The sequence below is a fragment of the Dromiciops gliroides genome, chromosome 6 (assembly GCF_019393635.1).
Source record: "Dromiciops gliroides isolate mDroGli1 chromosome 6, mDroGli1.pri, whole genome shotgun sequence".
NCBI lineage: Eukaryota > Metazoa > Chordata > Mammalia > Microbiotheria > Microbiotheriidae > Dromiciops > Dromiciops gliroides.
The window spans coordinates 265032310-265059919 of NC_057866.1; the positions used below are offsets into that span (position 1 = coordinate 265032310).

A 27610-nucleotide genomic window follows, 5' to 3' on the forward strand; every position below is an offset into this window, starting at 1 on the left:
AATGAGACCTGGGAAAGGCCTTAATTTAGAAAGGTACATCCTGGGCCACTGCCAGTAGTCTTGACCTTGCCACTGGACTGGGATGACTGGAGGAATGAGGCTGAAAACTTTGGGCAGCTCTGCCTCGCTGAAATCCAATTCATTCTTTGAGAACGAAAGATGAACAAGAACTGTGGCTTATTATGGTGTATTTATGACTCGGGGAAATCCCTGTATCTCCCTGGGGTTTGGCTGCCTCGTCTGGACCTGGGAGGAGGGGGCAGTGGAGGGACATCTACACCGACTCCTCCCTGACCCCTTCTTTTGGCTTTTAACTTAGAGCCTCAGCGTTCCTTTGCATCGTTTCTCTCTGCTCATGTGACACCAAGAGTCTAGCTATCAAGCATCAGAGAAGTTCAAGAATGACTCTGAAGGCAAACTATTCACTTACGTCCTGGCCTGAAAGGTCATCAGGGACAGTGCCCTCCTCTGCACTTCTGGTTTTCTTCATTTCTAAAATTGTGAGGCTGGATTAGATAACCAATTTAGAGATGAAGAAAACCAGACCTCGGGAAGTAAAGGGATTGGTTCAAGGTCACACAGTTCTTTGGTCTTTTCTTTTTACTACATGTCATGCTGTCTCATAGTTTTTTATGAGGAACTGATTTATAATTGTTTTAAACTTTATTGTCAACCAATAAATACAGAGGACAGAAACTCACTGTCCCCTGATGTGCTGGACAATATAGCAATGAGACTTTTCAGGCTAGGAGATAAGCCTCGGAGCTTCTGAAACCACAGGATATGAATAGTATGTCTTCAGAGTCATTCTGGGACTTCTATGGCACTTGTTAGCTAAATTCTTGGTGTCTTATTAGGGAATCTGATACATGGTAATCCATGAAATGTTCCAGGAGAGATGAAACTCAAGAAAGCCTGAACAAATAGAGCTAAATGATGACATTGCTGGATGGACTTTTAAAGAGATGTTTAATCACAGCATATGATTTTAGATAATTGTGAAAGGCATATTAAATAAAACAGCAAATCTGGAAGGAAAATAATTTCACTGATCAGGTTTTAAACATACACTTTTATTTTTTATAATAAAAATAAAATATTTTATACTGATAGAAATAGTATGCACTACTGGTGGAAAAAAATGCAAAGTGTTTCACGAGAGAGGGCAAAGAAATACATAACTATCTGACTGACGGGACTTAAATCCCTGAAAACGGCCAGAGCTTTATTACAGAATTAGTGATTTAAGAAAATACTGATACAGGTAATAACAAGCTAACAATTACACAAATGATGGCTCTGCAATGCGTACATCAAACAAGGAAGCTCTATACTCATGTCAATTATTCTGATGAACTGCCTCCAATGTCAATATTTAACAGCTCTTTGATTTTATCATACAAGACCAGCACTAAGGCGCCACCTGTGCCTCTCAGGACATTGGAGAAGGCTCCTCGGAAGAAAGCCGTTGCGCCTTCTTGATGGTAAATCTTCAGGAAGCAGTCAATGGTCCCCTGGTACTGGCGCTCAGCCTCACCACTCTGCAGCAAAATAAACACCAATCAACACTTTCTTTATAAAAGTGAAAACCTTTTGTCTCAAGATGTTATTTTTGAAATGTTATTGCTTCATTTAAGGAAACTATGAATATTGAGCTTTTACAAGTTATCTTCAAGTACAGAAAGACCTTCAAACATAGCCAGTTCATTCACACATTGCTGATTACTGGATAATGATCATGGTGAAGTTTTGTATAAATTTATTGCCAGGATTTCAAAATACCCCAAAAGGAAGTAGGAGCAGCTAGGTGTCACAGTGGAGAGAAGGCTGGGCCTGGAATCGGGAAAACTCATCTTCCTGAGTTTCAAATCTGGCCTCAGACACCTACTAGCTTTGTGACTCTGGGCAAGTCACTTCATCCTGCTGGTGTCGGTTTCCTCATTTATCAAATGAGCTGGAGAAGAAAATGGCAAACCATGCCAGTATCTGCCAAGAAAACCCCAAATGGGGTCTTGGAGAGTCAGGGCGAACTAAACAACAAGGATTTGCCAGGTGCTTTGGAAAAGTATAAGCAAGACCCACCCCACCCCACTCCCACCCCCGCTTCTGCATCTTTTGGTACCATCATTTCCCTAGTCACGTAGACTTAGAACTTAGACTTTTCCCCTCCCCCCTCTCAACCTCTTGCCTTCCTCTGTATCTTTCTCATTTCCCCACTGGCTTCCCTCTGGGTCAGGCTCACTCCTCTGCTAAGGGGTCTCCCTGTCTCTTCCTCTCACCTCCTCTCCAATGTTATCTTCCCTAATGCACCATCTGATCACGTTGTTCCTTTGTTGAAAAGCCTTAGATGGCTCCCACTGTTTACTGAATATACATTCAAGGTCCTCTAACACCTGGGTCCGACTTCCCTTCCTAGACTTTTCCATCCTCGCCTCTTCCACCCCTTTCACTCTGTGCTTCGGTCCGGGGCGTCTCCTGTTTCCAGAATGAATTACCCATGAACACAGCCCCCTCTTCCTTCAAGGTTCAGGAAGCCTGTCCCGATCCCCGCAGCTGAACCCAACTGGCCCTTCCTAGCATCTCTCCTTTCAGTCAGCTTCAACAGCTCTCCCCCATAACCAAACTCTCGACAGTGCAGAGTCTGGAAGGCTGAAATGTCAATCTGTGAACACAGACAGTTCTTGCTTTACTTAAGTGGACTGGACTGTCCACAGACCTCTCCATACAGTGATCCTTACTTGTGAGTAATGCAGGCATGGGGAAGAAAGGGAGGCAGGCAGGGGGCTGCGCACGGTTCAAGGACACACGGGGGCCAGGGTCAGGGAAGTGAGAGCAGGAGCAGGCACATGCAGGGCCTGGGTGAACCACGTGAAGGCCCGGCTGGAACGAGGGGAAGAGTGTGCAGTACACACAGATACCGGATGTGCAGGGGGGTGGGGTGGAGCAAAGTTCTCTCCTCCCTTTGGGATCTCAAGCCAGGGAAGGAATGAGGGGAAGCCGCAGAGCACAGAGTGCAGGTGCAGGAGTGGAGAGAGAGCGAGGATGCACAATGATGTTAGCACACGTGTTTCTTGGAATATAGATTTCCTTCAAAATTCTTTCCAGAAAGCTGAATTTGCAAAATGCCAATTTCCATAAAGCCTGGAATGTAAATCCAAATGTCAACCTGGCACTGGCTGGGCTGCCTCCTGACCCTCAGTTTCCTCATCTGTAAAATCACAATCGTCATGCCATCTGAGCTATCTCACAGGATTATTAGGCTCAAACAAGATCATGTATACAAAGCTCTCTGCAAACCTCAAGTGCTGCGTAAACGTCAATTATTATATTGTTGACTTGAATAGAAAAATGCAAAGAATAGTCGCTTTGGAGTCAGAACTGGGTTCAAACCTCAGACCTGCTACTTACTGACTTTGGCCTAGGCCCCGGGGCCTCTAAGGCCTCTTCCAGCTCTAAGTCTGCACTCTCGCCATTTACTGTCACTTCTTAGATGGAAAGCTCCTTGTGGGCAGGGATCTTCGCTGCCCTTTTGGGAGAATCCCTCCCCACAGGCCAATGACCAGAGACTTTCCTACTGGGGCCCTCTCCCGGAAAGGCCCTTCTCTGTGTCTCCAGGTCAGCTCCTGACGTCCCTCTGCCTTCTTCCCCTCCGTGGGGTCCGGGAGCAGGTGCTACTGAGCCTTTTGTGCTCCCAGCACTGCCCTCTCTCTGCCCCGTCGCCACCATCGTTCCAGGCCCTCGTCACCGCACGTGCCCGCTTCGGGCTGCTCAGCTGGTCTCTCTACCTGAACCCCAAGGCAAAGGGGATGTTTGTGTTTTGGCCACTCTGCGACCAGGGGACTGCGTTTTCATGCAAAGCATGACTCCGTGCCTTCTCTTACGGGACGTCTGTTCATCTTCACACCAATGCTCCTAGAAATCCGGCTGAGGTCTTGCTCATTTTTTAATACATCACAGACACTGATGCGGGATGCCAGCATGTCCAGCCCATGATCATTTACAATTATACATGTCCTAAATGCCATCTTGAAAGTCACCGCTGAGAATATGAACACACTATGGCCCACTGATGGTCACCATGTGTCACCATTTGGGTAATTTGTAATTTTGCTTCTTCCAAATATGGTACCCTGGTTTTAGCATCAAAGTACCTGGATTCAGGCCCCATTATTCTGTAACCATGGGAGAATCACTTAGCCTAAGTCTCAGTTTTCTTATCAGTAAAGTGAAGAAAATAATGCTTGCATCACCTACATCAGAAGGTTGTTTGAGTCAAGTACCTTATGAATCTTAAAATAATATATAAATGTGAATGAACAGTATTTTTACAAGATCAGAGACTCTGTTCTTTGGTCTTAGAACAACCCTTTCCTGCTCTGAATCCAACCTCTTTCCATTAACTGTTAGATGGATTATAAATGTTTTGTTTTGTTTCTGTTTTGGACCTAAACTACCAGATTGGCCTGAGTCAAGTCTATCTGATTACTTTAGGGCATATAACTTTAAGAACATCTTGTCTATTCAATGTCATACCAATCAAATTATCAAAAATTATTTTTTAGATATAGGAAAAATAATAATAAAATTCATCTGAGGGCGGCTAGGTGGCGCAGTGGATAGAGCACTGGCCCTGGAGTCAGGAGTACCTGAGTTCAAATCCAGCCTCAGACACATAACACTTACTGGCTGTGTGACCCTGGGCAAGTCACTTAACCCCAATTGCCTCACTCAAAAAAAAAATTCATCTGGAAGAACAAAAGCTCAATGATATCAAGGGAATCAATGAAAAAATATCAAAGAAAGTGGTTTGGAGTTCAAGGCTTCTTAAAACCTTTTCTGTTCTCAACCCTTTTTTGCCACATGTATATAAAGTAGATACATAACTTTTTATTGTTGCCAAATTTTTCATAAGCCCCACATTCAGTTATTCAGACCCACAGTTTAAGAAGCTTTGGACTAGCCATACCAGATCTCAAACTGCATTATAAAGTGGTAATTAAAATAATCTGGTACTGGCTAAGAAACAGAGTGATGGATCAGTGGATCAGTATGAATTATACTATAATAAATGACTATAGAAATCTAGTATATGATAAACCCAAAGATCCAAGCTTTTGGAACAAAAACTCATCATCTGACAAAAACTGGTGGAAAAAATGGAAACCAGTATGCCAACAACTAGGTATAGACCAACATCTCACACTGTATATCATGATACAGTCAAAATGGGTACATGATTTATTTACACAAAAAGGGTGATAAAGCAAATTAGGAGAGCATGGAATCTGTCAAATCTATGGATAAGGGAAGAATTTAGGAGCAAAGAAAATAGAGAAAGCATTATAAAATATAAAACATAATTTTGATTATATAGAATTAAAAAGTGTTTGTACAATCAAAAGCAATGGAACCAAAAGTATAAGGAAAACTAGGAAGGAAAAAGTATCAACTGATAAAGTCCTCATTTCTCAAATATATAGAGAACTGAGTCAAATTTATAAAAATACAAGTCATTCCCCAAGGATATGAACAGGCAATTTTCAGACAAAAAAATTTAAACCATCTATAATTATATGAAAAAATGCTTTAAATCACTATTGATCAGAGAGATGCAAATTAAAACAACTCTAAGGTACCACCTCACACCTATCAGAGTGGTTAACAGAAAAATGTTGGAGTTGGAGGGGATGTGGGAAAACTGGGACACTAATGCACTGTTGGTGGAGTTGTAAACTGATCCAACCACTCTGGAGAGCAATATGATACTATGCCCAAAGGGCTATCAATCTGTGCATACTCTTTGATACAGCAATACCAATGCTAGCTTTATATCCCAAAGACATTTCCAAAAAGAGAAAAGGACTTATTTATACAAAAATATTTATGGCAGCTCTTTTTGTGGTGGCTAAAAATTGGAAATCAAAGTGATGTCCATCAATTGGGGAATGGCTAAACTAGCTGTGGTAGGTACATGATTGTAATAGAATATTACTATGCTGTAAGAAATGACAAGCAGGATGATTTAGAAAAGCCTGGAAAGACTTGTATGAACTTGTATAGTGAAGTGAGCAGCACCAGAATATTGTACACAGAGACAACAATATTGTTTGATGAAGAACTGTGAATGACTTAACTACTCTCAGCAATACAATGATCCAAGACAATCCCAAACGACTAATAATGAAGCATTCTATCCACCTCCAGAGAAAGAACCGATATTGATTGAATACAGACTGAAGCAGGCTAATTTTCACTTTCGTTCTTTTTTTTTCTAGAGTTTTCTTTTACAAAATGACTAATATGGAAATGTTTTACATAATTGTGCATGTAAAACCTGTAACTGATCGCTTATTGCCTCAGGGAGGAGGGAGGGGAGAATAAAAATGTTTTAAAAAAAAAAAGAACACCTCTCAACTATTTAATCTAATTTCATGACGGCAACAACAAAAATAAAGTCAAATACCTGCATCATCATACGCCTCCTGATTGTGTCAAAGGGATAAGACAGTATTCCAGAGCAGGTAGTCACCACTTGAGCAATTAAAAATGACACAAGGAATGGGGTTTCCTTTGGATTTGCTAATAAACCCTAATGAGGAAAGAAGGTCATATTGAGTGATGGTTTAATTTCTGAAATACCCTAAGTTGCCTATCAAAGGACAAATCTTATAAAATATAAAGGTAAAATGAAGACCTACACACACAAACAGCAGAAAACCGTGAACCTTATAAACCAAGCACAGGGGCTTGGAGGCCAGGGCAATTCAAGCCCACCTCTTGTTACTATGGATTAGGATCACATAAGTAAGAGGTCTACGAGGGCTATGCTCAGCAGTGCCCACCACCACCACCCTTTCTGGAGAGTGGCCCTGAGTTTGCTTGCAGCTTTAATGGCACTTGGAGCCAGAGGGAGCAGAGTGCTCAGTTTTCAGGCAGCTGCTGACATCACTATCATAAAAAGCAAAGGTCCTTAGCTGGCACAAAGGAGGCCAGATCCTGTAACTTTCATTGAATGAAGTGGAAGAGGCTGCTGGGAGCACCACAGGGCCCATTGTGATAAAATGGGACTTGGCAGGCGCCCAGGAGCCCCACCTGAAGATTGGTTTGGAATTGATTGAATTGGATGAGACTGAGAGACTGAGAACCTAGTTAAGGATGATTAAATCAGGACCACACCTGGCTGGCCTTGAGTAGGGTGTGTTCTCAGAGGCTGTGGACTGTGACATCAACAGGAGACCACTCTCAACCAATCAACTTGAAGCAGTGTGTAAGGACCGCCTCTGCTCCGGACCTATAAAAAGCTTCCACACTCAGTTTGAGGGGCAGTTTGTGATTGAAACAGGCTCTGGTGGAGGACTTGAGGAAGAACCCAACCAGGCTGGAACTCTAGGGTAGATAGGCCTTTTCTTAACTTTCTGAACTCCACGTGAATACCTGGTATGCTTTAATAAATGCTTAATACCCAAAGACTGGTGCTAAAGCTTCTAATTTAAGGTGACCACACATTTAGATTTTAAACATCACACCACAGTGAAGGGCCTGGAGTCAGCAGGACCCGAGATCGAATCCTGTCTCTCACACTGACAAGCTGTGGGACCCTGGACAAGTCACTTAACCTCTGTTTGCCTCAGTTTTCTCATCTGTAAAATGGGAACCATGACAGCATTTACCTCCTATGGTTCTTGTGAGGATAATTTAAAGTAATATTTGTAAAGTGCTTTGCAAACCTTTTTTGTGTGCACAAATTATTATTAAGAAATAAAACAACTAACAATATTAATAAGTAGGGTTCCCTGTTTAGCCTAAAATATTAGGTTCAAGCCACATAAAAGACAAACTACTTAATTTTAACTATGTCAAAAGAGGATACCATGGACAAATTAAACACAGAGGTAATAGGGAAAAAACCAAAACAACTTCACTGCAAGTAGCTCCCTCTACATGTGATCTGTCCTGCTAAGTACTGACTTGTCTAATAGCCTTTGGATCTGAAGGTAGGAAAGTTTATGACATATTATATTTTACTTTTGGGGGTTTAAAATTTTTTTTTTAAATTTTACTTTTTGTCAACCATTTCCAAATCACATCTCATCTGGTTTGGGCATCATTCAGGAGTTCTGCCACCTCTGATTTAGAGCAACTAGAAAATATGTCAGTGACCCATCCTTAGATTCTTTTTGAGTACATTCTGTTTTGTCTCATTGTGGCTTTTAGACCGATTTATAAACATGAAGTTATTGCAGGAACAGAATGAGAAAATTACCTTAATTGTGTCATAAGATCCAAAGTAAGAGGCTCGATACACAATGATACCCTGCACAGAAACACCAAACCCTTGGTATAAACCAGTGATGCCATCAGACTTTGCTATCTTGACAATGCAGTCCCCTAAACCTTTGAACTGCCGTTCTTCAGGACCTAAAATGAAGCACATTTCCTTTATTAAGCAACACATAATCTATAATGAGAATCAGGCAAATGGCTTTTTAACTTAGTTTAGGACTTAAAATTCACATTTGTAATTTCTGAACTGCAACTTAACAAGCAATCTAGTGAATAAAGAAAATGAACGGATTAACCTAAGATTTCTAACAGTACATTTTAATTACTTGTATCTAAAATGTTAATATGTAATAAAATATAATCTAAATTAAGGTGCTGTAACCTTAGACAGGAGGATCAAAAATTAATCTGTTCTCTAACAAAGTGTTATACAGTACATGGTAGTCACTGAATTGGGAATGGACTATCACAAGTAAAACTAACTTGCAGAAGCAAGACCTTAAAAAAAAAGGGTGATGGTACTCGCTTCTTTAGCACATATACTAAACGATACAGAGAAGATTAGCAGGGCCCCTGTGCAAGGATGACACGCAAATTCGTGAAGCGTTCCATATTTTATATATATATCACACACACACACACAAAGGGTGATATAGTATGCTACATTTTTAACTTCTTACACATTTCAACAGAACTTGCGTAGCTAATTTTTACCTCAGTTCTAATACTTAATAAGAACCTTTACTTCCCAAACAAATATTTACAGCAAAAGTTGGTATAAAATAGTTAGTCATCAATACAAATATCACATTATAGTACAAAGGGGAATATAATTTACAAACTTTTTTTTACTAAACAAAGAACATATTAAAATAAGTCAACTCTCTTTAATGTTTATATTTTAAAGAATTCCTTAACAGAATTTATCCACATAACATTTTAATTCAAAAAATTTAAATTATTGCGTATTTTGGTCTTGACATTTACCAAACTCATCAATATATTCATATAATATTTGCAAGTCAAAATATATGGATCCAAAGGTGAAGGATTTATTGCTTAATATACTGGAAATTCAGAATACTTTTAAGATGTCTACAAAATAGCTTTACTTTTTTGATGTTGAAAACTGAACACTTTCTCAATACGTATTTTAATTACTAAATATTAGGTTAATTGAAATAGAATTCTAATTATACCCATAATACATTAACTTTTACATTAAATGTATATAAGTATGCATGTACATATGTATGTATGTATATCACATTAAACTCAACTGAATTAATATTTTAAAACTCTCAGACAATGAGATTTGGTTTCCAGTGAAAATTCTATTCCCAAATAAATGGCTTCTTTTTCATATGGCTATTGGCCTCACAAGACAGGATTGGAACATCAAAAGAATGTTAAGCCTTACAAAATAGTACTGTTGGTTGATATGTTTTTGGTTCATACTTAACTTCTTTTTTAGGGTAGAAAGAAAGCCAGCAAGTTCTGTGGTGGTATACTAATAGCTCCTATTAGGAAAATCAGTTAGTTAAAATAAGGGTTGGGAATAGACATGTCAGGTAACATGAAATTCTACCTCTACTGAATTTCCTGTATAAATATAACACACACACACAAGTTCCCAAGCAGGGTGCCATTTTCCAAAATGCCTTACCTTTTCCAATATCAGCCCCTAATCGAGTTCGGGCAAAATCCAGGGGATACACTACACACAGGGATGTTGCCCCAGCGGCTCCACCAGAAGCTAGATTAGCCAAAAACCACCTCCAGAACTGAAAAGTATTAATTATAAAAGTAATTAGGACAAGCAAAGATTAATAAAATAAGAAAGTTTAACCATTTTAATTTTTCACACAAATGATAATTATAAAATATTGACAAAAACAACAACGATACATTTATCGAAAGCTCTAAGGTTCACAAAGTGCTGTACATGTTGTCTCCTTTGGTCTTTATTATATATATATTTTTTGCAGGGCAGTGGGGGTTAAGTGACTTGCCCAAGGTCACACAGCTAGTAAGTGTCAAGTGTCTGAGGCCAGATTTGAACTCAGGAACTCCCGAATCCAGGGCCAGTGCTTATCCACTGCGCCACCTAGCCGCCCCGGTCTTTATTTTTAAAAAAAAATTATTTATATATTTTTTTGGTGAGGCAATTGGGATTAAGTGACTTGCCCAGGGTCACACAGCTAGTAAGTGTTAAGTGTCTGAGGTCACATTTGAACTCAGGTCTTCCTGACTCCAGGGCTGGTGCTCTATCTACTGCACCACCTAGCAGCCCCATCTCCTTTGGTCTTTGCAAAATTCCTGTGACTTATTTACTGAGTAGTAAGGAACTTGGTGTTAGAGCTCAGATTTTCATTCTTTCTAGGTCTATACTTAGGTCGGCATAACCATAATAAAAATTCACACAGTGCTTTTTACCAGTCTGCAAAGCGTTTTTCAAATATTAGCTTCAATTTCACAAAGTTAGTATGTTTGAACCCAGCTGCTCCTGGCTCCAGGGTCCTGTGCTCAATCCACTACACTACCTCAATGCCATACACGTCCTTGCATTTATCAAAACCAAGTTCTGTCTCCAGGAAATATTTTCCACTTACCTATTACTTTAATATTCCCCAATCTGGACACTAGCAGATTTTTTAGTAAAGGCGGCTGCCTGGCCAGAGAGATGGATGTGTGCTAGTAGTGGGGTTAGAAGAGGGCCTCAGCTCACAGGCTGTCTCTGCCTCGGACAAATGACCTAACCAACCTAACGCTATTCGATTCCTTCTGTACAACTGGAAGCTGGACTAGAGAAGGACTCGAAGGTTCCTTTTCTAGTTCTAAATTTACAACATCAATGTTTCAAACCATATAATTTGCCTCACCATCCCAACTTCAATCTACTACTTATGACTTCTACTTTTAACTGGACAGGTCTGAAACATGTTACTATAGCTTCCACTGTAGTCATTCTCATTAAATTTAATATTCTGATAGATGACGACGCAGAATATATTTGAGTGCTGAAAGAACATTAAGGCAATCGATAATAGGAAAGTTTATAAAACATAGAATAAAACACTTGTGTAAACAAGTGTTGCTACTTGGTCCTAACAACTTTTCTTTGAAAATTTAACAATCTGGGGCAGCTAGATGGCACAGTGGATAGAGCACCGGCCCTGGATTCAGGAGTACCTGAGTTCAAATCCGGCCTCAGACACTTAACACTTACTAGCTGTGTGACCCTGGGCAAGTCACTTAACCCCAATTTCCTCATTAAAAAAAAAAAAAATTTAACAATCCAAAGTCAGGAAGGCATTATGCATCAAATTCCTGTGATATTAACTCAATCAAAGAGGTATCCCCAACCTCATAGGGGTGCAAGGGTGAAGAGCACCTTCTTAGTTACAGTAACTGGGATGGAGCCTTTAAAAAATACTTTTTCACACAATGTAAAATAAGTCTACTTAATTTTTATTTTAAAATTTACTTATAAAAGCATTATATTTAGGTTTTTAAAAACCCACAAACTATTAAGAGTCATGTTAAAAGAATTTGAAGAGACTAATGCAGAAATATGTTTCATGTGACTGTACATATATAACCTACAGCAGATTACTGGTTGTCTCGGGGAGGGGAGAGGGAGGGAGAAAAATTTGAAACTAGAAATCTTATAAAAACAAATGTTGAAAACTATTTCTACATGTAATTAGAAAATAATAAAATACTTTTATGATAAAAAAGATTTTGAAGACCTGAAATATTAAACATATAAATGCTGGCATAACATAAAGAATATATAATAAATGTTAGTTATTGTAACAGAGAAAGAGATGGGAGACCGGACCTGTGATTTTTTTATATGAAGCACATAGAGATGAGGCACTTCCCTGAAAACATGGGTCACCATGTAGTGGGGAGAGTGATGACCTTGGACTAAGGAAGAGCTGAGTTCAAATTTCGCCTCAGACATTTAACCTTGCTTGGTGGCTTCAGTTTCTTCATATTCCTACTTCACAGGCTTGTGGTGAGGATCAATGAGGTAACTATGGAAATTGTGTTGCAAACTTTAAAGTGCTCTATAAATGCTAGCAATTTTTCTTGTCAGAAAGCATTTAGAGGTGAAGGGACTCGTTTGGGGTCCCACAGATAGTATGTGTCAGACACAAGACTTGAACCCAAGTCTTCCTGGCTCTAAGCCTGCCCGTCTATTCCCTATACTACACTGGTACATCATGCTTATTACGTGACATAACACAGAAAAACAAAAGTAATGTGATTGGAAACAAACCTTGCCTTTCAAGATTTAAGCATTCTCTCCTAAGCCTGAAGCTTCTTATGTAGACTTTCACTTTGCAAGGCTAACTGAAAAAGGTCCTAAATGAAATCTCACATCTAACAAACATCTGAAATATTTTAAAGAATGTTAGGGATATTAAAATAGAATTACCTGTTTATCTTTGTTAACTCCTGACATGAAAATCTGTTTGTATTTGTCCTTAAAAGCGAAGTTTAGAGCTTGTGTTGGAAAATATCGAATAACATTTGCCAAATTGCCGCGCCAATAACTGAAAAAACCTATGAAGAGAAATTATTCCAATTATAAATTTATATTACTAATCCCAAAGCCTTGATAGTGTTCTATGTGGAATATCTCAACTGTAACTACAAGCAATCTTCAAACAAAAATGAAAAATATATTTATTGTTAAATTACACTGAGAGATCCAGAACATCTATAAATCTGTGGAAAGTGTAGATATATGAACCAAGGCTTCTTCTATATCCAATGCTAAACCACCACCTCCACGTTCCATGGAGGTGAATTTACTGGAACAATTGGGTCTCCAGAAATACTCTACAGAGCCAATATCCTGGCTATGGCATAAAAGTATTCCAATCCCTATATTCTAGAAATTATCAGAGAATTACATGATGAAAGGAACGGAACTTTCTAAGTGAACACCAAGGTAAACTGAGTGTGTTGAGAATCACCTTGACCATATATGACAGTTTTTATTCCATTCCTCACTTGGGGGAGAGGGAAGAGAAAAGGGATACTTTTCCCTTTACTTTTTCATTTTAAAAATCTTAAATGATTCCATTTCCTGACTTTATATAATTTTCCATCACCTTCATCTCCCAATATACATCTCCTCTGACCCTCCTTCCAGAGGGCCATCTCTTATACCAAGAAAAACAAAAGTCCAGGAGAATTAACCAGGCAGTGCGCCACACCAAGAGTCTCATTTCTCCCCTTTGGGGCTGAGCTTGGCCATTATAATTTCACGGCATTCAGTTTGGGGTTTTCTTTTCGCTGTACTGTTTTTTCCGCTTACGTAGCTGTAGTCACTGTGTATGTTGTATTGCTTGTTCTGCTTACTTCACGATGCATTAGTACACATAAGCCTCCCCAGACTAATCATTACTTATAGAACAGCGACATTCTATGTATCACCATTTACTTAGCCATTGTCCAATCAATGGTCATTTAATTTGTTCCTAGTTCTTTGCTACTACAAAAAGTGCTCTGAGAGCAATTTTGATGTATGTAGGCCCTTTCTATAATGGAATGATCAGGTGAATCCCTGATCTACTGGACTTCCTTGTCATGTGCTTTGACTCCATTTTTTAAAAAATTAATTTTCTTTTAAAAATTCTGAACTTAAACACCAAATAAAATGAGCATTCCCATATACAAAGTAGAACAGAAAAACAGACATGAAGTTGTGCATCTCCATTCAGTGTGCCTTTCTTTTTTGGAAACCCTATTGCTATGTCCTCTCCCTCCCTCCAACTAAAAAAGCACAGCAGAAACCAGAAAAGAAAAACAAAATCCCTTTAAGAAATGGTCTGTTCCTGCTATGATGATATTTTGTCCCTAGGAATGAATCAACAGATGAAAGCACTGATTAAAAACTTGGTGTCTGCTAGCAGAGGGGATATGAAGCCAAACACTCCAGAGCTCAGCTCCAGAGCAGATGCTAATGGGGGAGACAACACATGGGGAATGAATGGTGCCCAGGAGCATACTTTGGTCTGGAAGTCCTTGGGAGGGCAGGTGAGCGGTAGGCAGGTGGGCTCCTTCCAGAGTCAGTCAATCAACAACATTTATTAACATTTCTTAAGTCTCCTGTGTGCCAGGCACTGTACTTAACCCTGGAGAAAGCCGGGAGGCAGAGAGGAGAGCATTCAACTCCCAGTGAAAATGGCCAGGGCTGAGAGAGAGAATGTCTTGTCCCTGTGCTGCGGAGTACATGGCTCTCAACGATCACACTTTCCTTCTTTGTACTTCCAGCAAGGAATGATTTTATAAACACACCTACATGTTTATGTCTAATGGTAGCCATGTGTAGGGTGGGGTAGGGAAGAAAAAGGAGGAAAAGTAACTTACATGATAACTTTATTATATATTTTAAAGGAATAACAAGCCGTAGATTTGCAACAGATTTGCAGTTGCACGTGCAATCATCTTTTTATTATACTATGTTATGGGCATGGCTGTTTTATTCCATAAATTAACAAATAAATTTTTTAAAAAATCGATGGGTCAAAGAACAAAAATTAGCAACAACAGATAATTAGATAAAATGACAACAATTAGACAACACTTATACCAATACATTTGGAAGGAAGTCAGAGCAGCCCTTAGGGAAAAAAAATTATGTCTCTAAATAATTTCATCATCAAAGGAGAAAAAGAACAAATCAATGACTAGGGCATGGAATTAAAAAAATAATTTAAAAGCAAAAGTATTTTTTAAACTCCCCAAGTAAGCATAAAAATAGAAATTTAAAAAATCAAAGTGATAAAACTATGAGCTATTACTTTTAATAATATAAATTAGCTAAAATGATTTTAAAAGAGGGAAAACAATGTTAATATTAAAAAGGAAATTCAGAACAAATTAAGATAAAATAAGGAAAATTGTTACAAACTACGTCACATAATTATACCTTACTAATAAAACTGTTAACTTCAATGAAGTGGATGAATATTTATTAAATATAAAATACCTAGAGTACAGAACAAAATGATAAGGCATTTATATAACCCAAGCAACAACAAAAATGGAAAAAAGTCATAAAGTAACCTGCCCCAAGAAAAAAATTGCCAAAACCAAGATGGATGAACAAACAAATCATATTAAATAATAATAGAATAAGAAATGGTAAGAAAAAGAATAGAAGAATAAATAATTCCATTATTATATAAATTGTTTGGATACATAAGAAGCGATCCTATTAAACTTTTTCTAGGGCATAGATCTGATAATAATACCTAAACTAGGACAACATGAAACAAAGAAATCCACAGACCAGTATCTCTAGTGAGTATCAATACAAAATTAATCAAGTATTTGTAGAGACTACAATAAGATACTAAAGAGATTGTACCCTAGGATCAGGATCAATTTATACCAGTGATTTAGAGTCGACTGATTACTGGGAAAACTATAAACATAGTGGGCAGCTATGTGGAACAGCAGATAGGGTACAGGGCCTGGAGTCAGGAAGACTCATCTTTCCAAGTTCAATCAAAGTGGTAGAGTGGTTCTTCTCATTTAGAAAAATTTCAGTCTTTGCCATCACCTGGAAAAACTATAATAAAACTTTTTGCCCTTCCTCTTTTCCTGTTGTGACATGATGGACATGCACTGGTAATAAAAAAATCTTAATAAAATGTTGCAGTACATCTACATGCATGGCACTGCAGAGTTTTAAAACTGCATCACTATGATTTGAGTGCTAAATATATCTACTTGACTTCTGTTGTAGCTTGAAAATAGCCATAGACAACATGTAAATTAAATGAGCAAGGTTGTCTTCCAGTAAAACTTTATGGCCTATGAAATGCTTTTGATTTTCTTAAACCTTTTAAAAAAAGTTATTTTATTCTGAACTTAAGAAATAAAACAAGCATTTCTATAACAAAGCAGAATAGAGAAACAGAGGATTGCACCTGAATTTGCAGATCCATTATATACAACTTGCTATTCCTTTCAAACAGGATTTTCTCCCAACTATTAAAAAAAGTTAAAAACCATTCTTAGCTCATGGGCTACACAAAAACAGGCACAGGCCAGAACTGTCCTCCAGATGCAATTTCTGCCAACCCCTGCTTTGTTGTTATTCAGTTGAATCTGGGTCTTCATAACTTCTGTTGGGGTTTTCTTGGCAGAGATACTGGAATGGCCTGCCATTTCCTTCTCCAGATCATTTTACAGATGAGGAAACTGAGGCAAACAGGGTCAAGTAACTTGCCCAGGGTCACATAGCTCGTGTCTGAGACTGCATTTGAACTCAAAGAGTCTTCCTGACTTGACTCCAAGCCTGGTACTACTGTGCTACCTAACTCCCCAACCTCTGCTACTGATCATCATTAGCAATGTCCCCAATGAGCACTGACACAAAATGTTAAATAAAATATTAGCAAAGAGGCTACGGCAAAATCTATGCTATGATCTGGATGTACTTTTCATCAGGAATGCTGGGTTGGTTCAATATTAGCAAAACTATAAACACAATTGGTCATATTTTTATTTTTGTTTATTTTTGGTTTTTTGGTGAGGCAATTGGGTTAAGTGACTTGCCCAGGGTCACACAGATAGTAAGTACGTAAAGTGTCTGAGGCCAGATTTGAACTCGGGTCCTCCTGAATCCAGGGCCGGTGCTCTATCCACTGCCCACAATTGGTCATATTAATAGTGGATCAGAAAATAAAGCACTAGACCTAAGATCATTAGTCCTAAGTTAAAATTTGGTCCCGGGGCTTACTAGTTGCACGCTCATAAGCAAATCACTTTTCTGTCTGTCTCAACTTCTTAAACTGCAAAATAGGAATAACACCACCTGCCTCTCAGGGTTGTTGTTAGGATCAAATGACATAATATGTATAAAAAGTGCTTAGCACAAAGCCTGATGCACAGTAGGTGTTTAATAAATGCATATTCCATTCCCCTAATAACAAAAAGAACCATACAATTATACCAAAAGATGCAGAAAAAGCATCTGACAAAATATAACCATTTGTTTAAAAATAAAGTGGCAAAACATACGAATAAAGGTACTTCCTTAATCTGTCTAAAACTAAGCACCAGCACACCAATCAAATTACTAAGGGGATATTTTATAGAATTTGATGAAATAACAAAATTCATTTGGAAAAACAAAAGAACTAGAATGTCAATGATGAAAAGAAGTGAGGATAAAGGGGTGTGAACAGCACTTCTAGACCTCAAAAGTCATCAAAACCATCTAGTGTTGGTTAAAGAGGAGAGATCAATGGAACAGACTAGACAAGGGAGACTCAGAAACAGAACTTAATAATAACCCAGTGTTTGGTAAAATGGAAAACACAAACTGCCTAAAAAAAACCTTTGACAAAAACTGCCAGGAAAACAGGAAAACATTCTGGCAGAAACAAGACTTAGACCAACATCTTATACCATATCACACAATGCATTCTAAATGGATACATGACCTTAATATTAAAGATTACACTATATAAAAAAATTAGAAGATAATGCAAACAATATATCTCTCACTGCTATGCATAGGAGATGTATTCTTAACCAAATAAGAGATAGAAGGCAATAACAAGAGATAAAATAAATAACTATTTGAAATAAGTTTCTACAAAGACAAAATTAATGGACCTGGATAAAAAGGGAAGTGGTTGAATGGGAAAAAAAAAATCTTTGGACCGAGTTTCTCTGATAAAGGTTTGGTATTTTTAGGATATACAAACAATTTCTATGCATACATATACACACATACATACATACACACATAAGTGACTAGTCATTTCCCAATGGAAAAGTGGTTAAAAGAATTTAACAAGCAGTTCTCAAAAGGATTTAAAAGTGCCCAGAACCACATAAAAGAATGTTCCAAATCACTAATAATAAGAGAAATGAAAAACAAAACAACCCTAAGGTTTTTCTTCATACCTTCCAAACTGGCAAAAACGATTTTTTAAAAATGGCAATAGTCAAAGTTGGAGGGGTTGTGGAACAATAGGCACCCTAATACATTGTTTTTGGAGTTGGGAAATAATAGTAAAACCATTTTGGAAAGCAATATGGAATTAAGCAACTCAAGTGACTAAAAATGTCTATACCCTTTGAACCAGAGACTCCATTACTGGGTTTATACCTTAAGGAAGCTGTTGATAAGAAATGAGTCCCCATATACTCCAAAATAGCTCAGAACTAGAAACAAAGTACATGCCTATTAATTAGGGAATGGCTAAACAAACTGTGGCACATGAATGTAATGGAATATTACTGAGCTATAAGAAATGATATACATGATTAATACAGAGAAGCATGGAGAGATTTATATGAATCAAAGCAGAACAAAACAAGCAGAGCCCAAAACAAACAAACCCCATGACATACAGTAACCACAACAATGTAAATGGAAAGAACTACACACAAAAAGTAAATGTAACAAGATTATAAAGATCCATCAGGATTTGAATGAAGAGATGGGGAGGATACACCCACCCCCACCCCCACCCCTTACCCTTGATAGATAGTTGGTGTTACACAATCCACACGTTTTCATGTTATTTTCAGTGTTATTCAGTTGTGCCGATTTCTTTTTCCTAAAAAATACCGTTTGTTATATGAGATGGCTTTCTGAGATAGGTAGGAAGAGGGATACTAGGGATTATGGCGATGATATTAGAAACATAAGATAGAATAAAAATTGACCCTACCCCTCCCCTCCCCCAAATTTAAGTACTAGCATTATATGTAATGGGAATAAATTAGAGGTATTTCCAAGAAGATCAGAGTTCAACAAGGATGTCCATTTTCACCACTACTGTTTGATAAAATTTCCATCCAAAATGGTTTTAATAATAGTAACAACAATGTTTAAAGAGACAATTTTCAAACACTGAGAAAGTTCATTCACTTACTTATAGTTATCAGATAAATGCAATCTCTATGTTACCTTGGAGGGGAAAGTACAACACTGAAAGAAGCTAAGTGACATGGGTGCAAGCCCAGGTGAACTGAGTGAATTACTTCAGTGAAAAATCACCAACTACCTCCTGGTGAGATTGTGGCTGCCAGAAGAGGACAGCTACAATGCGTCATGTTCAAGGCCACTTTCTCCTGCTTGGGGGGCTAGGGCAAAAGCTTGGCCCTGTTTGGGGGACAGCGGCAGTAATATTGTGACTGGGGTACTGTGTGTATGTATACCCAGCAGCAGTGGAGGAATGCTTCCCTTTCCTCTATGTATGTATGTATGTATGTATGTATGTATGTATGTATGTATGTATTTATTTTCGGGGCAATGAGGGTTAAGTGACTTGCCCAGGGTCAAGCTAGTAAGTGTCAAGTGTCTGAGGCCGGATTTGAACTCAGGTCCTCCTGAATCCAGGGCCTGTGCTCTATCCACTGTGCCACCTAGCTGCCCCCTTCCCGCCCCCCTTTTTAAGAGGGGTTAAGCAGTATGCACACTCACTCGTGGAAAAGGGGATTAGCTCATCATTTTGCCCCCTGCCTTGCTGCTGAATCCTCCCGACTTCACAAAGCCCTCCAGACCCCCAGGGCTTACCCAGCAGCAGCCCCCTAATGGCCTCTAGGCCTCACTATCCAACCTGCTGCTGAACCCTCCAGGAGGTCAGCACTGTGCTTGGCAGATACTAAGGACTTGATACATATTTACTGATTCACTCATTCATTGGGAGTCCTGGGGGAGGGCTAAGAAATCTTCTGAGAAGGTACTCATAAAAGGGGGAGGGGGAAGAAGGGGTCTCTAGCAGTGGGCCTGATTATTGTTCCCTTGGGTCCTTTGGAGAACAGAGAGCATTCTCTTATGGGCTGGGAGTTTAAAGTTAAGAACTTGGGTCTGAGTTCTGGTCTGGCCACTTATGACTGCATGAATTTATACAGTGCCATAAACTAAAAGAGGGCACTTCCTGCTAGTCAATCCCTTCCTTTGATGGAGGAGGAAAGAATCAAGAGAGTAGCAGTGAGTTACCTAACCTCCTCTTTCTATACTATACCGTTCTATTTCTTATACTATCCCCCTATTATTCATTCTTTCTGATAGAAGAACCATAACATTCTAGAACTACAAAAAAAAAGTCCTTTTTTAGCGGGGTTGTCATCAAATGCTTTGGCAACCTTTTAAAGGCAGGCTATAAACCCCTTCTCAGAATGTTTTTAAATGCATAAAAGAAGTTATAAATGATGTATATGGTACACATACTTACAAATTAAATACTTAAAGGAAAGACTAATCAAATTGTGGAAGAAATAGTAAACCTATAACACTGGGAGACCTTAATGTACCCTTTTTAGACTTAGACAAATCTAACCAAAAGATAAACATGAAAGATGTTAAGGACTTGAAAGAACTTTTAAAAAATAGGAGAGCACAGTTCTACACAATTACTTAATGGGAAAAATTGACCATGTATTAGGGCATAAAAATCTCATAAACACATGCAGAAAAGCAGAAATATTAAATGCATCCTCTAACCATGATTTAATAAAATTACATTCAATAAAAGGCCTTTGAAGCACAGATGAAAAACTAATTGGAAACTAAATAACTTAAACTTAATGAATGGGTGAGCCAAAGAACAAATCATAGAAAAAAATCAATAATTTCATTAAAGATAATGACAACAATGAGACAATATACCAAAATTTGTGGGATCCAGCCAAAGCAGTACCTAGGGGAAATTTTATTCTCTAAATGCTTACATCAAATAAAAGAGAGAAAGAGAAGATCAACAAGTTGGACATGGAACTTAAGAGTTAGCTTTTTAAGTTAATCTTCCCCCCCCCCCAAATGAAGAACTCCTAATTAAACATTAAAATAGAAATCCTGAAAAAAATCAAAGGAGAGATTAAAAATTAAAGTTTTTTTTAAAAAACCCACTGAACTAAAAACAAAACTAGAAGCTGTTTGAAAATAAAGTAGATAAACCATTGGCTAATTTAACTTAAAAAAAAAAAAAGAAAACCAATTACCAGTGTCAAGAATAAAAAAGGTGAATTCACAATCAATGAAGATAAAATAAAACTATTAGAAACTATCTTGCCTAACTAAATGCAAACATTCTAGATAAAGTATTAGCAAGTAGGATACAACAAATTAGAAAGATTATTCACTATGACTAGGATAGATGTATACCAGGAATATAGAGTAGATGCAAATAAAGATGACTATGAAAACATAAACTATGTTAATATAAATAATAAAAAACATAGGCTATGAATAGATGCTTAAAAGGATTCTAATGAAATCTAGCATTCATTTTCATGAAAAACTCTAGAAATTATAGGACCGGGCCTTGGCTTTATATAATAAATAGTATTCATCTGAATCCAAACATAAACATCATATGTAATGGAGAAAAGTCAGAGGCCTTTCTGTTAAGATGGGAGGAAAGCAAGGATGCTCATTATCACACTCTAATGTTGTGCTAGAAATGTTGGCTATAGCAATAAGACAACAAAGAGAAATGGAGGAAATAAACACAGGCAAGGAAGAAAGAAACAATCACTTTTTGCAGATGATATATATGATAGTGTGTTCAGAGAACCTTAGAGTCAACTAAAACTAATTAAACTAATGAATAACTTGAGCAAAGTTGCAGGATATAAGAGGAATCAACATAAACAAACTATCAGCGATCCCTTGGAAAATCAACAAAGCTACTGAAGCTATGAAATATTTGGGAGTGTGTGTACTGATTCACCTAGGAACTATATGAATCTAATGATAAAACTTAGCAGAAATAAAAATGGGCTTAAATAATTGGAGCAACATTAATTCCTCATGGGTAGCCAATATAATAAAAACGACAATAATACAAAAATGAATTTACTCAGCGCTATGCCAAATTCCCAGATCAACATTTTAGAGCCGAAGAAAACACAATTATCAAACTGATATGGAGGAACAAAATATCTAGAATCTTGAAGAAAAGTGGGAAGGAAGCAGGTCTCTATCAGTACCAAATCTCAGATCATGTTAAAAAAAATTTTGGTGCTAGTAAAACAAACAACAACAAACCAGATCAGAGTGAGTGGGACAAAATGACCACCTACTCAAAATAAATACCTGGAGTCAAAGAGTGAAAGTAGAAAAGAAAACAAAATTTCTTTCTTTCTCGAGAAAGGGCACAAACCCGAATATGGCAAGTGCCCCACACAAGCTCAGAAGTAAACCTTATATACACTTTTTGGGGGGGGGGGGGCAGTGAGGGTTAAGTGACTTGCCCAGGGTCACATAGCTAGTAAGTGTCAAGTGTCTGAGGACGGATTTGAACTCAGGTACTTCTTCCCTTTTTTTTTTTTTTAGTAAGGCAATTGGGGTTAAGTGACTTGCCCAGGGTCACACAGCTAGTAAGTGTTAAGTGTCTGAGGTCAGATTTGAACTCAGGTACTCCTGAATCCAGGGCCAGTGCTCTATCCACTGCGCCATCTAGCTGCCCCATGAACTCAGGTACTTCTGAATCCAGGGCTGGTGCTTTAACCACTGTACCACCTAGCTGCCCCTATATACACATTCTTAATGCAACCCCCCCTCCCACCTGTCTGACTTCTATTGGCTGGTCGTTGAGACTACAATCTACACAGGACATCTAACCCAATCAGAGAACAGGGGAGGGAAAGTTAGATAAAAACAAAACAAAAACAAGATGCAGGTATCCCTAAAGTTACAATAAAGAAACAGGACGATGTTGTTCCTAAAGTTAAGTAACAAAAACAGGATAAGCCCTTAATACAATTTGAGAAAAACACACTGTTCCCCACCTATCTCTCACAAGATTATGTACAGAAGCGTACACAGTAGTACTGTGTTAATAAATCCAAAGACCCCAGTCAATGAAGGAAAGACTGACTGACAAAAACTACTGGGAAAAGCATAGAGCAGTCAACACCTCTCAACCAGAAAAGTTGCCAGACCCTATGACCAAGTTGTACCATTACTAGGCCCATGTGCCCAAGCAAAGAAAAGAAAATGGTTTATTTTTACAAAAAAATTTAAAGCAGCTTTTAGTAGCAACCCCAAACTGGAAACTAAGGGGGAGGGGTGTCCTCCTGCTGGGGAAGAGCTAACCTAGCTGTGCTATGTGAATGTAATGGAATATTATTTCATAAGAAATAAATGAAATGGGGGCAGCTAGGTGGTGTAAGGGGCCTAAAATTCTAGCTATGATATCTAAAATCTAATGAGTGGTCACCTTAAATTAGAAGCTTTAGCAAGAGTTTCGACTTTTAAGTATTTATTAAAGTGCATCAGAAGTTGGTGAGGAGAGAGAGAGGTAAAAGGCAAACTTCCTCTAACTATCTAATAGACCCCAGCATCCAACCCGGAAAGCTGAGGTCAGGAACCCAAAAGACCCCTCCTCAGGGGCTTCTCCCAGAATCCCCCTTGTGAAACTGGAAACAGGGCCATACACACACACAGAGCTCCAAGCTAATTGGTGGGTAGCTCTGATTGACAGGTCCCACAGGTGGTTCTATAGATGTAACTTCCTGATGCCAGGCAACTTCCAGATGCTAAAGTCACATGGTTTCCAAGTCACATGTTTTCTCCTCATGGTGGAGCTTCCCTGCAATATCTCTCCCAGTAGGGGAGAATTGGAATTCTCACAGTGGCACAGTGGATAAAGTACCAGCCCTGGATTCAGGAGGACCTGAGTTCATATATGACCTCAGACACTTGACACTTAATAGCTCTGTGACCCTGGGCAAGTCACTTAACCCTCATTGCCCCCCCCCCCCAAACCCAAAACAAACAAAACAAAACAAAAAAGAAATAAATGAAATATACAATTTATAGGAAACTGGGAAAACCTTTATAAACTGATGCAGAGTAAAGTGAGCAGAAGAGAACAATTTGTGTAAGAACATTAGAGAAATAAATAACTTTGAAAGACTTGAGAACTCTGATCAATACAATGATAAAAGTCCAAAAGAATGAAAATGAAACATGGCACTTCCTGACAGGTGGTGAACATAAAACATATAACAAATCATACATTTTTGGACATGGCTAATGAAGGAATTTGTTTTCCCAGACTGGGCAGATGTGTACAGAGGGTTTTTTTTTTTAATTGCTGGATGGTGGCTTAAAAGAAAAAAAAACTTAAAAAATTAAATGCATACAATATACAGGATACAAAGGGGACAAAATACATTGAAATATTATTAACACAATTATTAAAAGAACAAGTTTACTGACCTCAGATTAAGAACCATGGCTGTTCACACTAATCTACCCCCTTTATTTTACATGCAAGGAAAAGGACGCCCAATAAAATTAAGTAACTTTCCTGAGGCCATACAAGGAGTAGCAGAAGTCAGGTCTCTTAAAACCAAATTAGGTTGTTTTTTCTTTTAAAAGTTTTTTCTTTTTCAGGTTGTTTTTTCAACACACCATGTCACATACTTTTTGTCTCCCTCTCTGTAAAAGGAAGGGATCCTTTAAGAAAAAGGAGCAAAAAAAAAAAAAAGAAAAGAAAAAGGAGCAGTTGGTCTGGAATCTGAGGATTTGGGACCGAATCCTGGCTTTGTCACTGCAAGCCCAAGCAAGTCACCACTCCACCTACTTTGTGTAGTTCTGGGCCTTTACCTACAAAAGGGGGGGGGGGGACTAGAGAGGACTGTGAAGGTCCTTTCCAACCTCCTATCTGGAAGATCTGGGTTGAAGACTTGTACCTACCACTTACTACACACCTGCTCTTTTCTCCTCAAGCTTCCTAGCCACACCCCTGCACCCACCTTCTTCTTCTTTTTTTTTTTTTTGGTGAGGCAACTGGGGTTAAGTGACTTGCCCAGGGTCTTGCAGCTAGTAAGTGTCAAGTGTCTGAGGCCAGATTTGAACTCAGGTCCTCCTGAATCCAGGGCCTGTGTTCTATCCACTGTGCCACCTAGCTACCCCTGCACCCACCTTCTTAACCGAGAACCTCACTTCATCTCATATTTGACTGAAAAAATTGAGGTCATTCACCAAGAACTTGATCTTCTCCCCTTTTTCTCATTTTACACTGTCCCCCTCCCCCAATCATTCCCCATCTCCTTCATTCAAGTCTGATGTTCGGGGTAACTTCTTTTTGCGAGATCCAAGCCTCCAACCCTTGATGCCAGCTCCTCCTGTTTTCTCCAGCAGACAGGCCCGGCCACCATCGCTGCCCTCTTCCAAGTTACCAATCAGCCCTTAATGGACAAGTCTAAAGGCCTCTCTTCTCATTCCTTACCCTTCTCATCCTCTCTGTAGCATCTGATCCAGATAATACCTTCTCCTCTGTTTTCTGAGACGCTGATTGCTCTTGGTTCCCTCTGACCACTGCTCCCCACCCCCGCCCCCCTTCATTCATGTGCCCTCTTCTCTTCTGTCACGTCAGCTTCTACAGGGTCAATTATCTTCTTTAATCAGATGACTCTTGGACCCGCTCGTGGGCTCCGGTCCCACCCCATCAACTGTTTTATTTATTTATTTATTTTTGCGAGGCAATGGGGGTTAAGTGACTTGCCCAGGGTCACACAGCTAGTAAGTGTCAAGTGTCTGAGGCTGGATTTGAACTCAGGTACTCCTGAATCCAGGGTCGGTACTTTATCCACTGCGCCACCTAGCCGCCCCCCCATCAACTGTTTTATTGGACATTTGGAACTGTATGGTCCTGCATTCGTCCAAAGGAGAACTCCTCCCTCCGCTCAAACCACTTCTCTTCCGAACACTGTCCAGAGCACCCCCTCCTAGTCAACTTTGGTTCAAAACCTCAAACAGAACGCAGAACTGTTGGTCTAGAAGACCCGAGTTCAAATCCTGCCTTGGACACGCCTCCAAACCAACCTCTACTCGGCTGCCAACGGGATCTTCCTAAAGCGTTGTCACACCGCCCCTCCAGACTCCTCTTAACTTCTGCCATCCGATAGAAAGGCTCCTAGTGGGCATTTCTGGGTCTCCCTGCCTTGCCAGGCTTCTCACACGTGACCTAGTAACAGCAGCCTTCCTGCTGTTCCTCTCTCCAGCCCACGAGCCTTTGCCCCGACTGTCCCCAGGCCCGGAAGGCTTCCCCTCCTCACCTCAAACAGGGTGCAGTGACTGGCCCAGGGTCGCACGGTTAGCCTGAGGTCAGATCTGAACTCAGAAAGACGCGGCTCTGCGCCCTATTTATCCGCCGAGCTTCCTCTAAAAGCAGAGGTCCCCTGGGATCCCAAGTTCGTTCCCCTTCCTGTTTCCTCTTTTGCAAACTAAGGGGGGTCCCACGACCCTGGCTTCGCGGCGACCTACTGGCCTTGCCCCCGGTGCACACGTGGGGGCGGCCCCAACGCCCCCCGTCCCCTGCCCCACGCCCGTACCCTGCTCGCGCGGGATGCGCACGAAGCAGTCCACGATGCCCTTGTACTGCGCCTCGGGGCTGATCTGCTTGGACGACGCCTGCACCTGCAGCAGCAGCTTCACGCGCTCGATGGGCGCCACCGCCGTCTTGGACACGGCGGCCGCGATGCCGCCGGCCAGGAGGTCCTTGCCGAAGGACCCCAAGTCCAGCAGCTGCTGCTGCTTATCGGGCTCACCCTGGCCCTTGCGCTTGGCCACCATGGCTCGGCGGGGCTCCGGGGCTCGGCGGGGCGGCCGGGCGGCGGAGGCGCGGACGAAAACGGCCTCTCCTCTCGCCTGGGCGGGAAGGAGGCGCGTGGTGCGGCGGGAGCGGGCCGCGCATGCGCACAGGACGGCCCGGCTGCGCCGCGCAGGCGCCTCCAACCGTCCGCCTCGCTTTGACGTCGCGGGAGCCACGTGCCGTGCGGCCCTGCACGCACGCACTTGCGCGGGCCTGGCGCGAGGACTGGGGGGAGGGGTGTTGCCTCCGCTTGCCGCTGCGTACGTGCGGCGCAATGTGTGCGTGCGTGTGTGTGTGTGGGGGGGGGGCGGGGGCTCCGTTCATAGGAACAAAGACATAGCCCTCGCTTTGATAGTGGGGGAAACTGAGGCCAGCATGAAGGGCTACCCACCCACCCCCGCCCCCTGCAGCAGAGATACAGCGAGGATGCTGCGGGAGAAATGTCTCTGTCCTGCGTGCCCGTGTGCTGCTCAACTCCATCTACACCCAGGCAGGGACTGTAGGGGAAACCCTGGGCTTTAGACAGATCCAGGAGCTGGGAAAATAGCCCTCCGCAAAGATGAAGAGGCTAACGAGACTTTTTTTTTTCTTTTTTTCCTGGGGCAATGAGGGTTAAGGGACTTGCCCACCGTCACACAGCTAGTATCAGGTGTCTGAGACCGGATTTGAACTCAGGTCTTCCTGAATCCAGGGCCGGTGCCTCATCCACTGCGCCACCTAGCTGC

General features: G+C 40.2%; 1 protein-coding gene and 1 pseudogene across 1 annotated transcript; one reads left to right on the forward strand and one right to left on the reverse strand.

The window, feature by feature from the left end:
* Positions 1–1126: 1126 nt before the first annotated feature.
* SLC25A31 (solute carrier family 25 member 31) lies at positions 1127–26870 on the reverse strand. The gene is made up of 6 exons (XM_043973139.1): positions 26626–26870; positions 12731–12858; positions 9950–10067; positions 8264–8418; positions 6464–6589; positions 1127–1541 (listed from the first exon to the last, which is right to left on the reverse strand). Exons 1-6 carry the CDS (start codon positions 26864–26866, stop codon positions 1344–1346), a joined length of 966 nt encoding a protein of 321 aa, XP_043829074.1. The 5' UTR covers positions 26867–26870; the 3' UTR covers positions 1127–1343.
* LOC122733092 lies at positions 8802–8901 on the forward strand (annotated as a pseudogene).
* Positions 26871–27610: the final 740 nt, after the last annotated feature.